The 14,380-nt window shown below is 42.5% G+C and overlaps 1 protein-coding gene across 6 annotated transcripts in view; it reads right to left on the minus strand.

The window, feature by feature from the left end:
• Positions 1–1,080: 1,080 nt before the first annotated feature.
• Positions 1,081–14,380, minus strand: part of LOC120030187 (myotubularin-like) — a 49,857-nt gene continuing 36,557 nt past the window's right edge. For 5 of the 6 annotated variants that reach the window (XM_038975535.1, XM_038975536.1, XM_038975533.1 and 2 more), the window contains one exon: positions 1,081–5,172. In XM_038975535.1, the coding sequence (XP_038831463.1) occupies positions 4,990–5,172 (183 nt within the window). In that variant the 3' untranslated portion in view covers positions 1,081–4,989. Of the gene's footprint in view, positions 5,173–5,476; positions 5,890–14,380 lie in introns of those variants that run through there. The other variant, XM_038975534.1, reaches the window with a different exon arrangement.

Consider the following 14,380-nt stretch of genomic DNA (forward strand, 5'->3'; position numbering starts at 1 on the left):
AATAAACCTGCAACCATTTCAAAAGGTTTTACTGAGTTAGTTCAAATAGGGAAATCAGTCAAATTAAATTAGGCCCTAATCTATGGATTTCACATGACTGGGATACAGATATGCATCTGATGTTCACAGATAACTTTTAAAAAAGGTAGGGGTGTGGATCAGAAAACCAGTCAGTATCTGGTGTGACCACTACTTGCCTCATGCAGCGCGTCACATGTCCTTCCCATAGAGTTGATCAGGTTGTTGATTGTGATCTGTGGAATGTTGTCCCACTCTTCAATGACTGTGTGAAGTTGCTGGTTATTGGCAGGAACTGGAACACGCAGTCATACACGTCGATCCAGAGCGTCCCAAACATGCGAAATGGGTGACATGTCTGGTGAGTATGCAGGCCATGGAAGAACTGGGACATTTTCATCTGTCAGGAATTGTGTACATATCCTATGAAGGGACAAGGTCAGTTTAGGTCTGAGACATCCTATGAAGGGACAAGGTCAGTTTAGGTCTGAGACATCCTATGAAGGGACAAGGTCAGTTTAGGTCTGAGACATCCTATGAAGGGACAAGGTCAGTTTAGGTCTGAGACATCCTATGAAGGGACAAGGTCAGTTTAGGTCTGAGACATCCTATGAAGGGACAAGGTCAGTTTAGGTCTGAGACATCCTATGAAGGGACAAGGTCAGTTTAGGTCTGAGACATCCTATGAAGGGACAAGGTCAGTTTAGGTCTGAGACATCCTATGAAGGGACAAGGTCAGTTTAGGTCTGAGACATCCTATGAAGGGACAAGGTCAGTTTAGGTCTGAGACATCCTATGAAGGGACAAGGTCAGTTTAGGTCTGAGACATCCTATGAAGGGACAAGGTCAGTTTAGGTCTGAGACATCCTATGAAGGGACAAGGTCAGTTTAGGTCTGAGACATCCTATGAAGGGACAAGGTCTGAATATCCACAATACTCACATGAGCAGACATTACATAGAGAGATTTTCCTCATTTCAATATGACCTGAATAAACAATATCACATTACGACTCCAAAAATATGAATGACAGAAACAACCCAATTCAACATGTTGTTTTTAAAGTGAGAAATCTTTAAATTAATTTATTCAGCATTATTTACACAACAACCAACATGGACTACTCATACAGGAAAAAGAGTAGTACAGCCTGAATCCCACATCTGTTTGTGTTGTCTTGCCAAAACTCCCATGTAGGCTGGGTGCCAGTTGGTTTCTGCTCGCCCTGGCATGAACAGAGCAGACAAAGACTGGTATGTAAGCCTTGTCCAAGCCAGACAGGCCCATAGGGCAGGAGTCCATCTCCTGTTTCTGTAGCATGAGGCAGCTTGTTGTACAAGTACACCCCCCTTGACAGTACGCCCCCTGAAACAGACTGGCACCCAGGCTAACTCCTATGGTCATGACTCACAAGGATTTGGCAAAACAGCACAAACTGATCTGGGACACCAGGCTAGGGAGTAAGTAGGCTATAATATGACAGAAATCCCTTTAGACTAGATATCCCTATGTTAAAGGTAGAATACATGAAGAAAATTAACAAAATCACTAGCGACAGCTGGCACCCTATTCTCTGGTCAAAATAAGTGCACTATATTGGCAGTAATAGGGTGCCATTTGGGACTAATTCTGTGCCACTTGCACAGCCTTTATCAGTGCTCAATTCTTCTAGGGCTGGATTTCAGTCAAACTCATTATGCCAATGTTTATGGCAGTGTCTTTCTTTACAAACTAAATGTCCATGCATAGCCTTCTCATTGTGGAAAAACATGGAAGCATCTATTTGTGATGGGGATACTTCCTTGTGGTAGTAAATTATTACCACGGTTCAGGGATTATATTTGACCATGGGGGTAAAAGAGCTCCTGCATAAATACCACAATGAGTTTGATTGAAGGCCGAGGCTGTGGATCAGACTTTTCTGGACCCCTCATCCCAACAGCTAAAGGTCCCGAAGCGTCTGCGCACGTACGGAATTCTCTACTTTAAGCGGGCTCAGCTCTACACATATAGAACCACCCTTCACATTTCTAGTGTCAACGATGAATTATAATTCTCCCAATTTTTACAGATGAAACTTCCATGCAGCATCTGCATAGCAACTATTTGATCTCAGTTTCATGGGGATATGCAATTAGATTGTTATGCTATTTATATTCAGTTGCCTAGTTAAATATAGGTTAAATAAATGTAGAATGCTATCATTGTGTTTTTGCAGACATTGATTCAGCTTTGACCTAACCTTATTAAAAGAGCACCATTCGCTAGAATAGCCGGCTCCCTACGAGTAGAGCAGAGACTGTGTGTAAAGTAGAGAATCCCGCACAATAGCAGAAGCTTCGGGACATTCAGCTGTCCAGAAGAGGGGTCCAGAAAAAGTCAGATCCTCACCCACTCCATTGATCTAATCACGCCCCTATTTACACAATCACAGGTGAAGACTCAAAAGGAACTGAATCAATTCCCGACTGAATCAAATCTCCCACAATTCATGATTCACTGTCCTCTTCTGTTAGAAATCAAAATCCCAAAATGCAAATAAAAAAATAAACTAATGTAACAAGAAATCCACAAATTATTAACCAACCATTCAAAGAAACAAAACAAAAAATGTTTGTCCTACTACTTTCCTTTTTATAAAACGTGTCAAATGGTACACTAAATAAAATAATATTTTACAACAACTTTTAACAGTAAAATCAGTTTTGTTTGAGGTAATTACATCATAGTTACTGTACTTGTATAAAGTAAAAAATAAACAAAATAGATTTCGTTTTTTTGCCTAAAAACACAACCAACCAACAAACCAAAAAGTGTTTTGCCTTGTCCATTTCGCTCTTGGCTTTGTTTTTAAACTTTTTCACCTCATTGAGGCCAAAGTCTTCCGAAGTGACGCATTCTGGGGTAGCATTAGGGAGCGAAAAGGTAGTGCCTGAAAGGTTTAAATACCAAGAGACCTCATGTTTAGCCCACCACCACTATCTTTCAATAGATGTTCAGCAACAAGCCCTCTAAGTTCTCTCTCTTGTATGGTCTTCCCATATCCAGTGGTGACTGGTTATCCTACCCAAAGGGTCTTGACCAGAAGGAGCATACATACTGTATCAACCAATCAGGATCTTTTCTTTCCCCGACACAACCAAATCGTAATCCATCATTCCCCCTGCCCCAGCAAATCGGATGCTTTCTTTCCCCGCACCACTACCAATCGGGTGCGACCTTTCTCCTGCCACAACCAATCAGGTGCTTTCTTTCCCTTTACGCCTCGCCACAGATGCCACACACAGAGGAACAATGACAAAGACAAAAGTTATAGTTTGGGTACATACAAAACATCCACCTGAGGTTGAACTTCAGACGGTCAAAGGCACAGAACTGGACCTGACCAGCGTTCTCCAGAACACTGGATATGCCCTGTAAAGAGTAACTAAACAATTCTGGACTTTTCCCACCAATCTAATCTCAAAATCTATGGTGATTCTTGTCCAAAGAAATCTCTTGTCTGAGAATACATTGCCCACATCGTGATCCCTTGAAACGTTCTAAATTATTCTGGATATCCACCGATCTGATCCCACCTCTGGACATTGCTCTTGTCAAAAGAACTTCTCCTGTCCACAGCTTAACTTTGTGGATTATTTCTGAACCTACTCTGTGAGAGTCCAAAAACCTTCAGCAAATTTGAGCTAAACCATTTTGCTACGTGGATTGGGATCAAGAGGGTCGATGGCAAATGTTTACGTTTATGCCAAGAGGGGTTTGACCGGTTAAGGTAACAGGTTGTAAAGGTTCTGAAGTTTGCAAAATTAGAGTTGGGTTGAGGCAGAACCACTGGTGACTATCATTGGACCTAGTGGACCTAACCTGGTGCCAGATCTGTTTGTGCCTTCTTACCAACACATACGGTAATTGTAATGCATGACTAAGACCATATGAGTCACTTTAATCATGTTTACATCATCTCATATGTATATACTGTACTTTAGTCAATGCCACTCTGACATTGCTCATCCTAATATTTATATATTTCTTAATTCCATTCTTTATAATTTATGTGAGTCGGGACAGGGGAACTGCAGTGGACTTGGTTTGCACTTATCAAGAGTTGACTGTAGTTACTCCAGCTTCCTATCCAAACTTAACTGAATGATTGGGCTGGTATTGCTTATGTTGGGACATAGGTACAGCTACACAATGATTGAAGGGAAACTAGTCCTATACACTTCTAGTCAAATGTTCATTCCCGTCTCCCATTCCCTCCCTGGTCATGGAGAGTGCAGCAGTGTATTAAGTCCTAGAGGAGCAGGGGCTACGATCCCATTCTCTACCCTTCTCCTGAAGTGTGCACTCATACACTCCCCCTCATAGATTTAGGGACTGGTGTGAGGAAAACGGTGGAAACTCCATCCAGCCATGCTTGCACCAATACAATGCATAAGCATGAAGGGGAGTGACTGAATGCACACTTCTGGGTGAATTGGAATGCAGCCAGTGAGTTTTAATCCTTTACACTTGACCTTTAGTATTGTTTATCTACAAAACATTGTTTTATTTTATATTAAGGCTTATTTGTTTTTGTGGAAGAAAACAAATGTTCTATTAAAGTTGTGAAAAGGCTGTACTGTGACATGTTGCATAATCACCATGGTTACGTCTATTCCATGTTATTTATTGACTTCATTATTACTTTAAACGTTATGTACAAAAACGACTTCTTGTGTCAGGGTCAAACCCATTTCAATTTCAGGAAGTGAATTGAAATTCTGAAATTCCGAAGAACTGAACATTCTGAAATCCTACAGAACTGAAAAATCTTCATTGGGGAAAAAATGTCACTTTTCAACTCTCAAATTTAGAACTTCAATTAATCTCCTATGATTCATTAACTGAACTGACATGTAATCAACAGCGACCCCGGAAAATGCGCATACACGCGTGTTGTATACGTCGGAGTGTGTGTGACGACCCCACTCAGAAGGGGGTGTGCAGGTGTGTGATGTGCTGTGTGGGAGAGGTCGCGTTGGGGGTGGAGCTATTTGATAGGTGGGAGGAGTTAGGGGAGGAGTCAGAGAGCTGCAGTTCCTCTAGTTTCTTCAGGTATTCATCTCTCAGGGCTAACAGCTCTATGTAACGCTGTTCCACTGGACTCTGCTGCTGTAGAGTAGAGCAGAGCAGGGTAGGATAGAGCAGAGTAGAATAAACAGAGAAAATAACAGAATAGAGTAGAATATAAATAGTAATTACCACCACCAGGGGGAGGCAGAGAGCAGGAGACAGGAGAAGGAGGGAGAGGATGGGAAGAGAGGGGGGGAAAAATAGTTAATTATATGCAAACAACGCAAACAGATAAGCATATAAACAATCACAAAGAGGTATAGAGGCTCAAGAGACACACGGTGAAAACATGAATATTCATTATTGATGCCTAGAGTGTTTAAAAATGGGAGCAGCAAGCTGGTCTGGTGCCAACACACAATACTGTTTATTTGTATCCCCAGCAGCAGTTATTCACAAAAAACACAGGACAAGTAACAAAACACAGATACACAAGGACAGTCAAACAAATAAAAAATACAACGATATACAAACACAAAATATAATACAACTAAAACAATTGGGTGTGTTAGTGTCCCCTCACAGTGTCATGAGATGTTAAATCTTTTTTTTTTAAAGGTAATGTTACTGTTTGCTCAATAATAGGAGATGGAAGGGAGTTCCATGCGATCATGTCTCTGTATAATACTGTGCATTGGACATGGGTACTGTGAAGAGACCCATGGGTACTGTGAAGAGACCCATGGTGGACTGTGAAGAGACCCATGGTGGACTGTGAAGAGACCCATGGTGGACTGTGAAGAGACCCATGGTGGACTGTGAAGAGACCCATGGTGGACTGTGAAGAGACCCATGGTGGACTGTGAAGAGACCCATGGTGGACTGTGAAGAGACCCATGGTGGACTGTGAAGAGACCCATGGTGGACTGTGAAGAGACCCATGGTGGACTGTGAAGAGACCCATGGTGGACTGTGAAGAGACCCATGGTGGACTGTGAAGAGACCCATGGTGGACTGTGAAGAGACCCATGGTGGACTGTGAAGAGACCCATGGTGGACTGTGAAGAGACCCATGGTGGACTGTGAAGAGACCCATGGTGGAGTATGTATGGGTGTCTGAGCTGAATGTTATTTGATTATACAGACAATCTGGAATTTTCATTATAGTAATGCTTGTCCTAAAAACTAGGAGAGGCAGTTAATCTCTCCTCAACCAGGAAAGACTATCATGTTGTTGATGTTAGTTCTGTGTGTGTAATTAAGGGCAAGGCGTGCTGCTTTGTTATGAGCCAGCTGCAGCTTTGCCAGGTCTTTCTTTGCTGCACCTGACCATATTACTGGACAGTAATGAAGATGGGACAAGATCAAAGCCTGAAAACTAGTACAGCTGATGTGTCAAAAACACAGAACATATTTTTTATAACAAACATACCCCTCTCCCCATCTTCACAACATCTTTGTCAATATGACTTGACCATGATAACTGACCATCCAATGTTACTCCTAGGAGTTCAGCTTCCTTAACTCTCAATGGTCACACCTTTTATACACAACGCCAGAGAATGTTTTGAACCAAATACAATGCTTTTAGTTGTAGATGTATTTAAGACCAGTTTATTATAAAAATCACCCATTCTGATACTGACTAACTCCTAATTTAGAATTTGTGTAGGCTCACTGGCTTTGGGTGCTGACCAGGATTTCCGTTAGCCGAAAATTGCCGACTTTTGGGCGTGAAAAAAAATGTAAAGCCGATAAATAAAAAAACTGTTGCCGGCCAAAATGACCGGGAGATTTAAATGTATTTTTATTCATTGATGGAAATACCAGTCGATGGGAATACATTTGACCGTCATGCTTATCGGTCTATAGGTCAATTTGTATAATTTTGAGGAATTAAATTGGCCCGTGTGTATTTTCATTAGTCATCATGTATCTTATTTATCCAACACAACATACAGAGCCCATTTTGAGAGTCATTTCTCCTGCAGTTCCTGAGCTGGTTGCTGCTGGAGTAAAACATGTGCTTTTATCAGATCATTATTTGCGCAACAATTGTAAATGCTATCACGTATTAACTGTTTTGGTGCACGATTTAAAAAAGAGCTACTATTTTTATTTCTCAATTGGTAATTGAAGGGAGCCTCCCATTCACCTCTCAAGTGCAGGCAACCAGCGATAAGAACATTCTATAGAACACCTGCATTACGGCTTAACTAATGATCTATTCATGCTATGGCATTACATTGTTTGAGTAATACACTACTCTTTATTTGCACCCAACACTGAGATGTGTACACACAGTTGGTCATATTTGAATCCAAGGTCACCCACCACTTAATATGCACAGGAGGTAGTATGTATTTTGAAAACATACTTTGAAACCGGAAAATGCCATTTCATATGATTTGAAACCGGAAAATGCCATTTAATATCATGAGGCATGTCTTACCTTGCTTCAAAGTAGCCTATAGGCCAAATCTGACCTTGGAAATGTGGAGGCAATTATTTTGCATGAGTTTCTTGTTTGGGAAAGCTTACAATTTATTCTACAATTTCAATAATAACATTTTCATTTGTCAATTTAATTTAATGTTGTTAATCATAAGAAATAAAATGATAAAATCGATAAAGTTAAAAGACAATTAATGCGAGATCACCAGCCTCTGCCATATGGACACATTGATACAGCGTGATGCATTGGCTGAAGAAATGAGCGCATGGAACACAGAGCCTATAGGCCAATGCAGCAGTAGGCCTATAACTTCTATTGCTCTTTCACAACGATGATTGGTGATTATCAAGAGGGGGAGATTGTTGGAAAGATTTTTCTCAATGTGTGAGGAACTATAGTTTGAATATATCACTCAGATGTAAAAAAATTTAATAATAATTTTTCCCCTTAATTTCGCACAGCAGGTCATGTACTTCTATGCATGCTCAGGTACGCGCTCCCTCAACATTATCACGACAGAGAAACCAGACACATGCTCAGGTGCGCACTCCATCAACATTATCAGAACAGAGAAACCAGACATGCTCAGGTGCGCGCTCCATCAACATTATCAGAACAGAGAAACCAGACACATGCTCAGGTGCGCGCTCCCTCAACATTATCAGGACAGAGAAACCAGACATGCTCAGGTGCGCGCTCCATCAACATTATCAGGACAGAGAAACCAGGCATGCTCAGGTGCGCGCTCCCTCAACATTATCAGAACAGAGAAACCAGACATGCTCAGGTGCGCGCTCCCTCAACATTATCAGGACAGAGAAACCAGACATGCTCAGGTGCGCGCTCCCTCAATATTATCAGGACAGAGAAACCAGACATGCTCAGGTGCGCGCTCCCTCAACATTATCAGGACAGAGAAACCAGACACATGCTCAGGTGCGCGCTCCATCAACATTATCAGAACAGAGAAACCAGACACATGCTCAGGTGCGCGCTCCCTCAACATTATCAGGACAGAGAAACCAGACACATGCTCAGGTGCGCGCTCCATCAACATTATCAGAACAGAGAAACCAGACACATGCTCAGGTGCGCGCTCCATCAACATTATCAGGACAGAGAAACCAGACACATGCTCATTGCTCACATGGAGCCCTCCAAACAAAAGACCATGAAAACATTTACAAATCTCCTACATGATGGTAATGAAATAAACCAAATCTTGTTTCTCACAAGTGTATCAGGTTTTGAACTCCGCAAACAACGTTTTCCACTCCGAGACTGAGAACAGTAGATGACTAATTAATATATGCATTAACAGAAATTAATATAACCAAATGTGATCGACCGGCTTGATATTACATAACTAAATTTGATTTATTTTTTTACATTGGATAAAAGTAGAGACTGAGCTAGAAAATGGTATATTCTGCTTTGAAAGTTAATAAACTTCCGGAATGCCATACCTCACATTTGAGAAAATAGCCCTCGAATTTTTGGTAAACCTACTGGAAAGCTCTTCGTCTATACCCATTCGGCATCGTTCACACACTCTTAAGCCTTAGCCTCACATGTGAATCCTTAAAGAGATGGGTGGGGCTATGTACTAAACATACAAAGATGTCAAGACTAAAGGCTGGTTTATACTACGGTTGTGTCCGTAAATTTAATCTGGCGTGCCAGAGCGTGCTCGTAAACTCAGTTGTCAGATTGTAAATTCGGAGCTTTCAAAGTGCACACTGGACGCTCTGGCCGAGGAGTAGGGTCGATCCCAGCGTTCTAACCTATTAACAGCAGTCAAGCACCCAAGCTAACTATTTCCGGACACAAATGAGAGAACAGCTCACTAACCATTTTACTCTCCATAGCAGAGCTGGTTAGGCTGTTTTTATGTTATCCAGAGCGTAACAATCCTGCATGAATCTGCAGGTAGCTAACCAACCAGGTTCAATGATAGCTAGCTATAACTAGCAATGCAGATGGCTCTGAGATACGAATAATATTACTACACAGATCATACACGTAACGTTAGCTAGCTAGCACATGTTATTCGGAAAGTATTCAAAGCTCTGGACTTTTTCCAAATGTTGTTACGTTCGCCTTATTCTCAAATATATATATATTTTTTAAACATCCTCAATCAATAACCCATAATGACAAAGCAAATACAGGTTTAGAATTGTTTTGCAAATGTATTAAAAATATAAAAAACTGAAATAATATATTTACATAAGAATTCAGACCCTTTTCTATGAGACTTGACGTTGATCTCAGGTGCATCCTGTTTCTATTGATCATCCTTGAGATGTTTCTACAACTTGATTGGAGTCCACCTGGGCTAAATTCAACTGATTGGACATGATTTCGAAAGGCACACACAATTCTAGATAAGGTCCTACAGTTGACAGTCCTGTCTCGGAGCTCTACGGACAATTCCTGTGTCAAGGCACAGATCTGGGGAAGGGTACCAAAACCTTTCTGCAGCATTGAAGGTCCCCAAGAACACAATGGCCTCCATCATTCTTAAATGGAATAAGTTTGGAACGGGAGAAGGACCTTGGTCATGGAGGTGACTTGAACCCGATCGAACATCTCTGGAGAGACCTGAAAATAGCTGTGCAGTGACGCTTCCCATCCAACCTGACAGAGTTTGAGAGGTTCTGCAGAGAACGGGAGAAACTCCCCAAATACAGGTGTGCCAAGCTTGTAGCGGCATATCCAAGAATACTCAAGGCTGTAATCACTGCCAAAGGTGCTTCAACAAAGTACTGAGTAAAGGGTCTAAATACTTATATAAATGTGATTTCAGTTTATAATTTTTTCTACATTTGCAAAAATGTCTAAAAACATGTTTGCTTTGTCCTTATGGGGTATCGTGTGTATATATGGATGAGAAAGTCTTAATAAAAAATAAATAAATACATTTCTGAATAAAACTGTATTGTAACGAAATGCATTACCACGATCATGTCCTTTGTTTTGTTGAGGTTGTTTTCCTGACACCATAGTCTAAATGTGATCTCGGTCATTCTGAACACAGTGGGTCGACACCCTAATGGGATATGCACCCAATGCATATGGGTCCGGTACATTTCTCAAATGGCCGGTAAATTAAAATCTTCCCGGTTACGTTGGAACGGAAATCCTGGTGCTGACACGTAGTGTGGAATCATCCGCATACATGTTCATGCTAGCCTTCAGTAAGACCAGTGGCAAATCATTTCTAAAATAGAGAAGAGTAACAGACCAAGGCAACTACCCCGAAGGACACCGCACATATCTGATGTTATACAACTGGTGGGTCTAATACTGAATGCTGATTGGTTAAAACCGCATTCCAACCGGTGTCTATTCCACAAGTTACCACCGGCTAAATCTATGACGTTAAAGTGCCTATTTACTCTCTTCCATCTGACTGAGCAATCCACTGTCTCATCAGCCCAGCCAGGCACGTTATAAACTTGATCTCCACTACAAAAAGCATCAAGACATAATCTCACATATCTGATGCTAGAGAAGCTTCCATTGAAGAACACTATTAGCTATAGAGTTCTGTTGGTTAAATAACTCTCCAACCATGTGATGGCAGGTGATTTAAAGCTATAGCAGGTGGGTTTCAACAATAGCGATGTATGATCTATAACATCAAAAGGCTGCACTGAAATCTAACAATACAGCTCCATCTATCATCTTATTAGCCATTTCTTTTAGCCAATCATCAGTCATCTGAGTCAGTGCAGTACAGGTTGTGTGCTATACTCCACATGCATGCTGAAAGTCAGTAGTTAACTTGTTCTCTGAAAAATAGCATTGTATTTGGTCAAACACAAATCCTCTCCATCAGTTTACTAAGAACAGGCAGTAAACTGATTGGGTGGCTGTTAGAGCAAAGGATGCTTTACTATGTTGAGGTAGAGGAATTACTTTAGCTTCATTCCATGCCTGCGGACACACACACACTGCTGTAGGCTTTGGTTAAAGACATAGAAATGTCTCTGTGTGATTATGACAGGGGATTATCTGCTCCAGTGACTCAGACCCTGTTGACAGGGAGAGGGATGTTTGGGCTGCAGGGGGTTGTGTGTGTGGCGGGGGGGGGTTTAGAGTTAGGGGGAAAGAGGGGTGTGTGTGTGTGTGTAAGAACAGGCAGCACACACACACCAACACCGCAAGTCATACAGGATGCCACGGCAATACTGCAGCCAAACCCCAGAGACAATACTGCAGCCAAACCCCAGAGACAATACTGCAGCCAAACCCCAGAGACAATAGTGCAACCAAACCCCAGAGACAATACTGCAGCCAAACCCCAGAGACAATACTGCAGCCAAACCCCAGAGACAATACTGCAGCCAAACCCCAGAGACAATACTGCAGCCAAACCCCAGAGACAATACTGCAGCCAAACCCCAGAGACAATACTGCAGCCAAACCCCAGAGACAATACTGCAGCCAAACCCCAGAGGCAATACTGCAGCCAAACCCCAGAGGCAATACTGCAGCCAAACCCCAGAGGCAATACTGCAGCCAAACCCCAGAGGCAATACTGCAGCCAAACCCCAGAGGCAATACTGCAGCCAAACCCCAGAGGCAATACTGCAGCCAAACCCCAGAGGCAATACTGCAGCCAAACCCCAGAGACAATACTGCAGCCAAACCCCAGAGACAATACTGCAGCCAAACCCCAGAGGCAATACTGCAGCCAAACCCCAGAGGCAATACTGCAGCCAAACCCCAGAGGCAATACTGCAGCCAAACCCCAGAGGCAATACTGCAGCCAAACCCCAGAGGCAATACTGCAGCCAAACCCCAGAGGCAATACTGCAACCAAACCCCAGAGACAATACTGCAGCCAAACCCCAGAGACAATACTGCAACCAAACCCCAGAGACAATACTGCTGCCAAACCCCAGAGACAATACTGCAACCAAACCCCAGAGACAATACTGCTGCCAAACCCCAGAGACAATACTGCAACCAAACCCCAGAGACAATACTTCACAAACCAGACTGATCACAAGCAATGTTCCCTCTAAGCTGCACGCGGGCGCGTAGCCCCACCGGGACTGACCCACCGGGACTGACCCACCGGGACTGACCCACCGGGACTGACCCACCGGGACTGACCCACAGAATAAATATCAGCCCGTGCAGAGACGGGATTGAACTTCACTCAACTTTCTAGTTTTATTTCTAGTTTTACCCTTTAGTTAACACCAGTGCTTGACTTGGGCCGGCGCTGTTTGTAACGCCATACGCAATTCCCCCAAAATTAGAAGTGTCGGTATCGGCTCATCTACAAAATTAAAGTAACCTATCACTGTCCCAGAGTCACACAGAGGCTATCACTGTCCCAGAGTCACACAGAGGCTATCACTGTCCCAGAGTCACACAGAGGCTATCACTGTCCCAGAGTCACACAGAGGCAAAAAAGGTTGATCATAGTGGAATGAAGGCAGGACCTTCATTGAATAGCAATGGAGAGTGGGCATTCATTGCCTGATTTAGTCCAAGTTTATTTGCCGCTAGGCTGTGAGTGGCAGTAGGCTGTGAGGGGCAGTAGGCTGTGAGGGGCAGTAGGCTGTGAGGGGCAGTAGGCTGTTGGAGATTGAACCAGATTGAAAACGTGCCAGCCTGAATGGCATGATGAGCTGTTCCAAGTTGTCAAATGAGGATTTGTAATTCATGAAAAGTCAAGGAAATTAGTTTCATAATTGTTCTTAATGTAAAAGCATACTTTTAAAAAACAAAACGACCTCTCAGCCATTATCGGAATGACCCTTCAGTGCATGTCTATGGTGCTGGGTGTGTGCCAGGGAGCGGGCCGTTGCCCGAGGAGAGAGAGCGCGACATTTCAGCATTAGGTATAAGGGCCTTTCCACCGGCACTGTAGAGCCTAAATATATCTGCACCGTTGGAAAGCTGGGATTCCCCCCTATTAAACATTAGCCATGTAATTGCGACAACATTCAAAATATTCTTAGAATAGCCTACTTGACAAATAACTTGCTGTGCATAGATCTCCCCTGAAACATGAATACCTTGCTTTGAGGTAGCCTACCTTATCCATTTGATCCCTGATTTATTGAACGGGGGAATAATTTTATAAAAGACAAAAGTATTTGGTTGTAATGTTGAGAAAGCCCAGCCTACACACCCAGGAGCTCTCCAGATGGAGGGTTGACCACAACAGTGCAGTTCTATGTGGGGAGCTAAGTGACTTGATCAAGGGCTCAACGGCAGGAGGCGGCAGGTCTACATGGAATCAGACAGCAGCTTTCCAGTGTCAATAATTCATACTTTTTCATGTCGGCTATAATAATAGTCATGACAATTTGGTTAAAAGTCATGGAAAATGTTTTTAAACCGTTAACAGTGAATAATCAGGAGGTCTCTATTGCATAATGTCATTTGTGAATTTCAGTGAACATAGTCCGACTTGGAAAAGACAGCTCCTGCACTTCTTCCATCCCAACACGATCAACGTTTCCCTCTACTGCGGGTATTGCTAATATCAGCCACTTCCAATGCAACACACTCAAACAAAACAAACTATGCAAAGTGTTTTCTTGTAGGCAGAACACACTGCAGTAGGATTCTATACCATTGCACGACTCAGCCCGTACACTACAGACTGTGGTGTATTTTGAGACAGGATTGAATAAGCTAAGCAGCCAATAGGCAGAGGGTAGCAAAATTGGTCTGATTTTCTGTAATAATGTTATGGGAATAATAATGAATTTTATTTTGTGAAGTGGTTTATTGCGTCAAACAACATTTCCAGTCACCACCTTTATGTGAAGGACAAGTGGATAAACAGGTTAATGTGAAGCCCTAAATGTTTTTGCCCAA

This window comes from Salvelinus namaycush, chromosome 36, assembly GCF_016432855.1.
Source record: "Salvelinus namaycush isolate Seneca chromosome 36, SaNama_1.0, whole genome shotgun sequence".
NCBI classification, from domain to species: domain Eukaryota; kingdom Metazoa; phylum Chordata; class Actinopteri; order Salmoniformes; family Salmonidae; genus Salvelinus; species Salvelinus namaycush.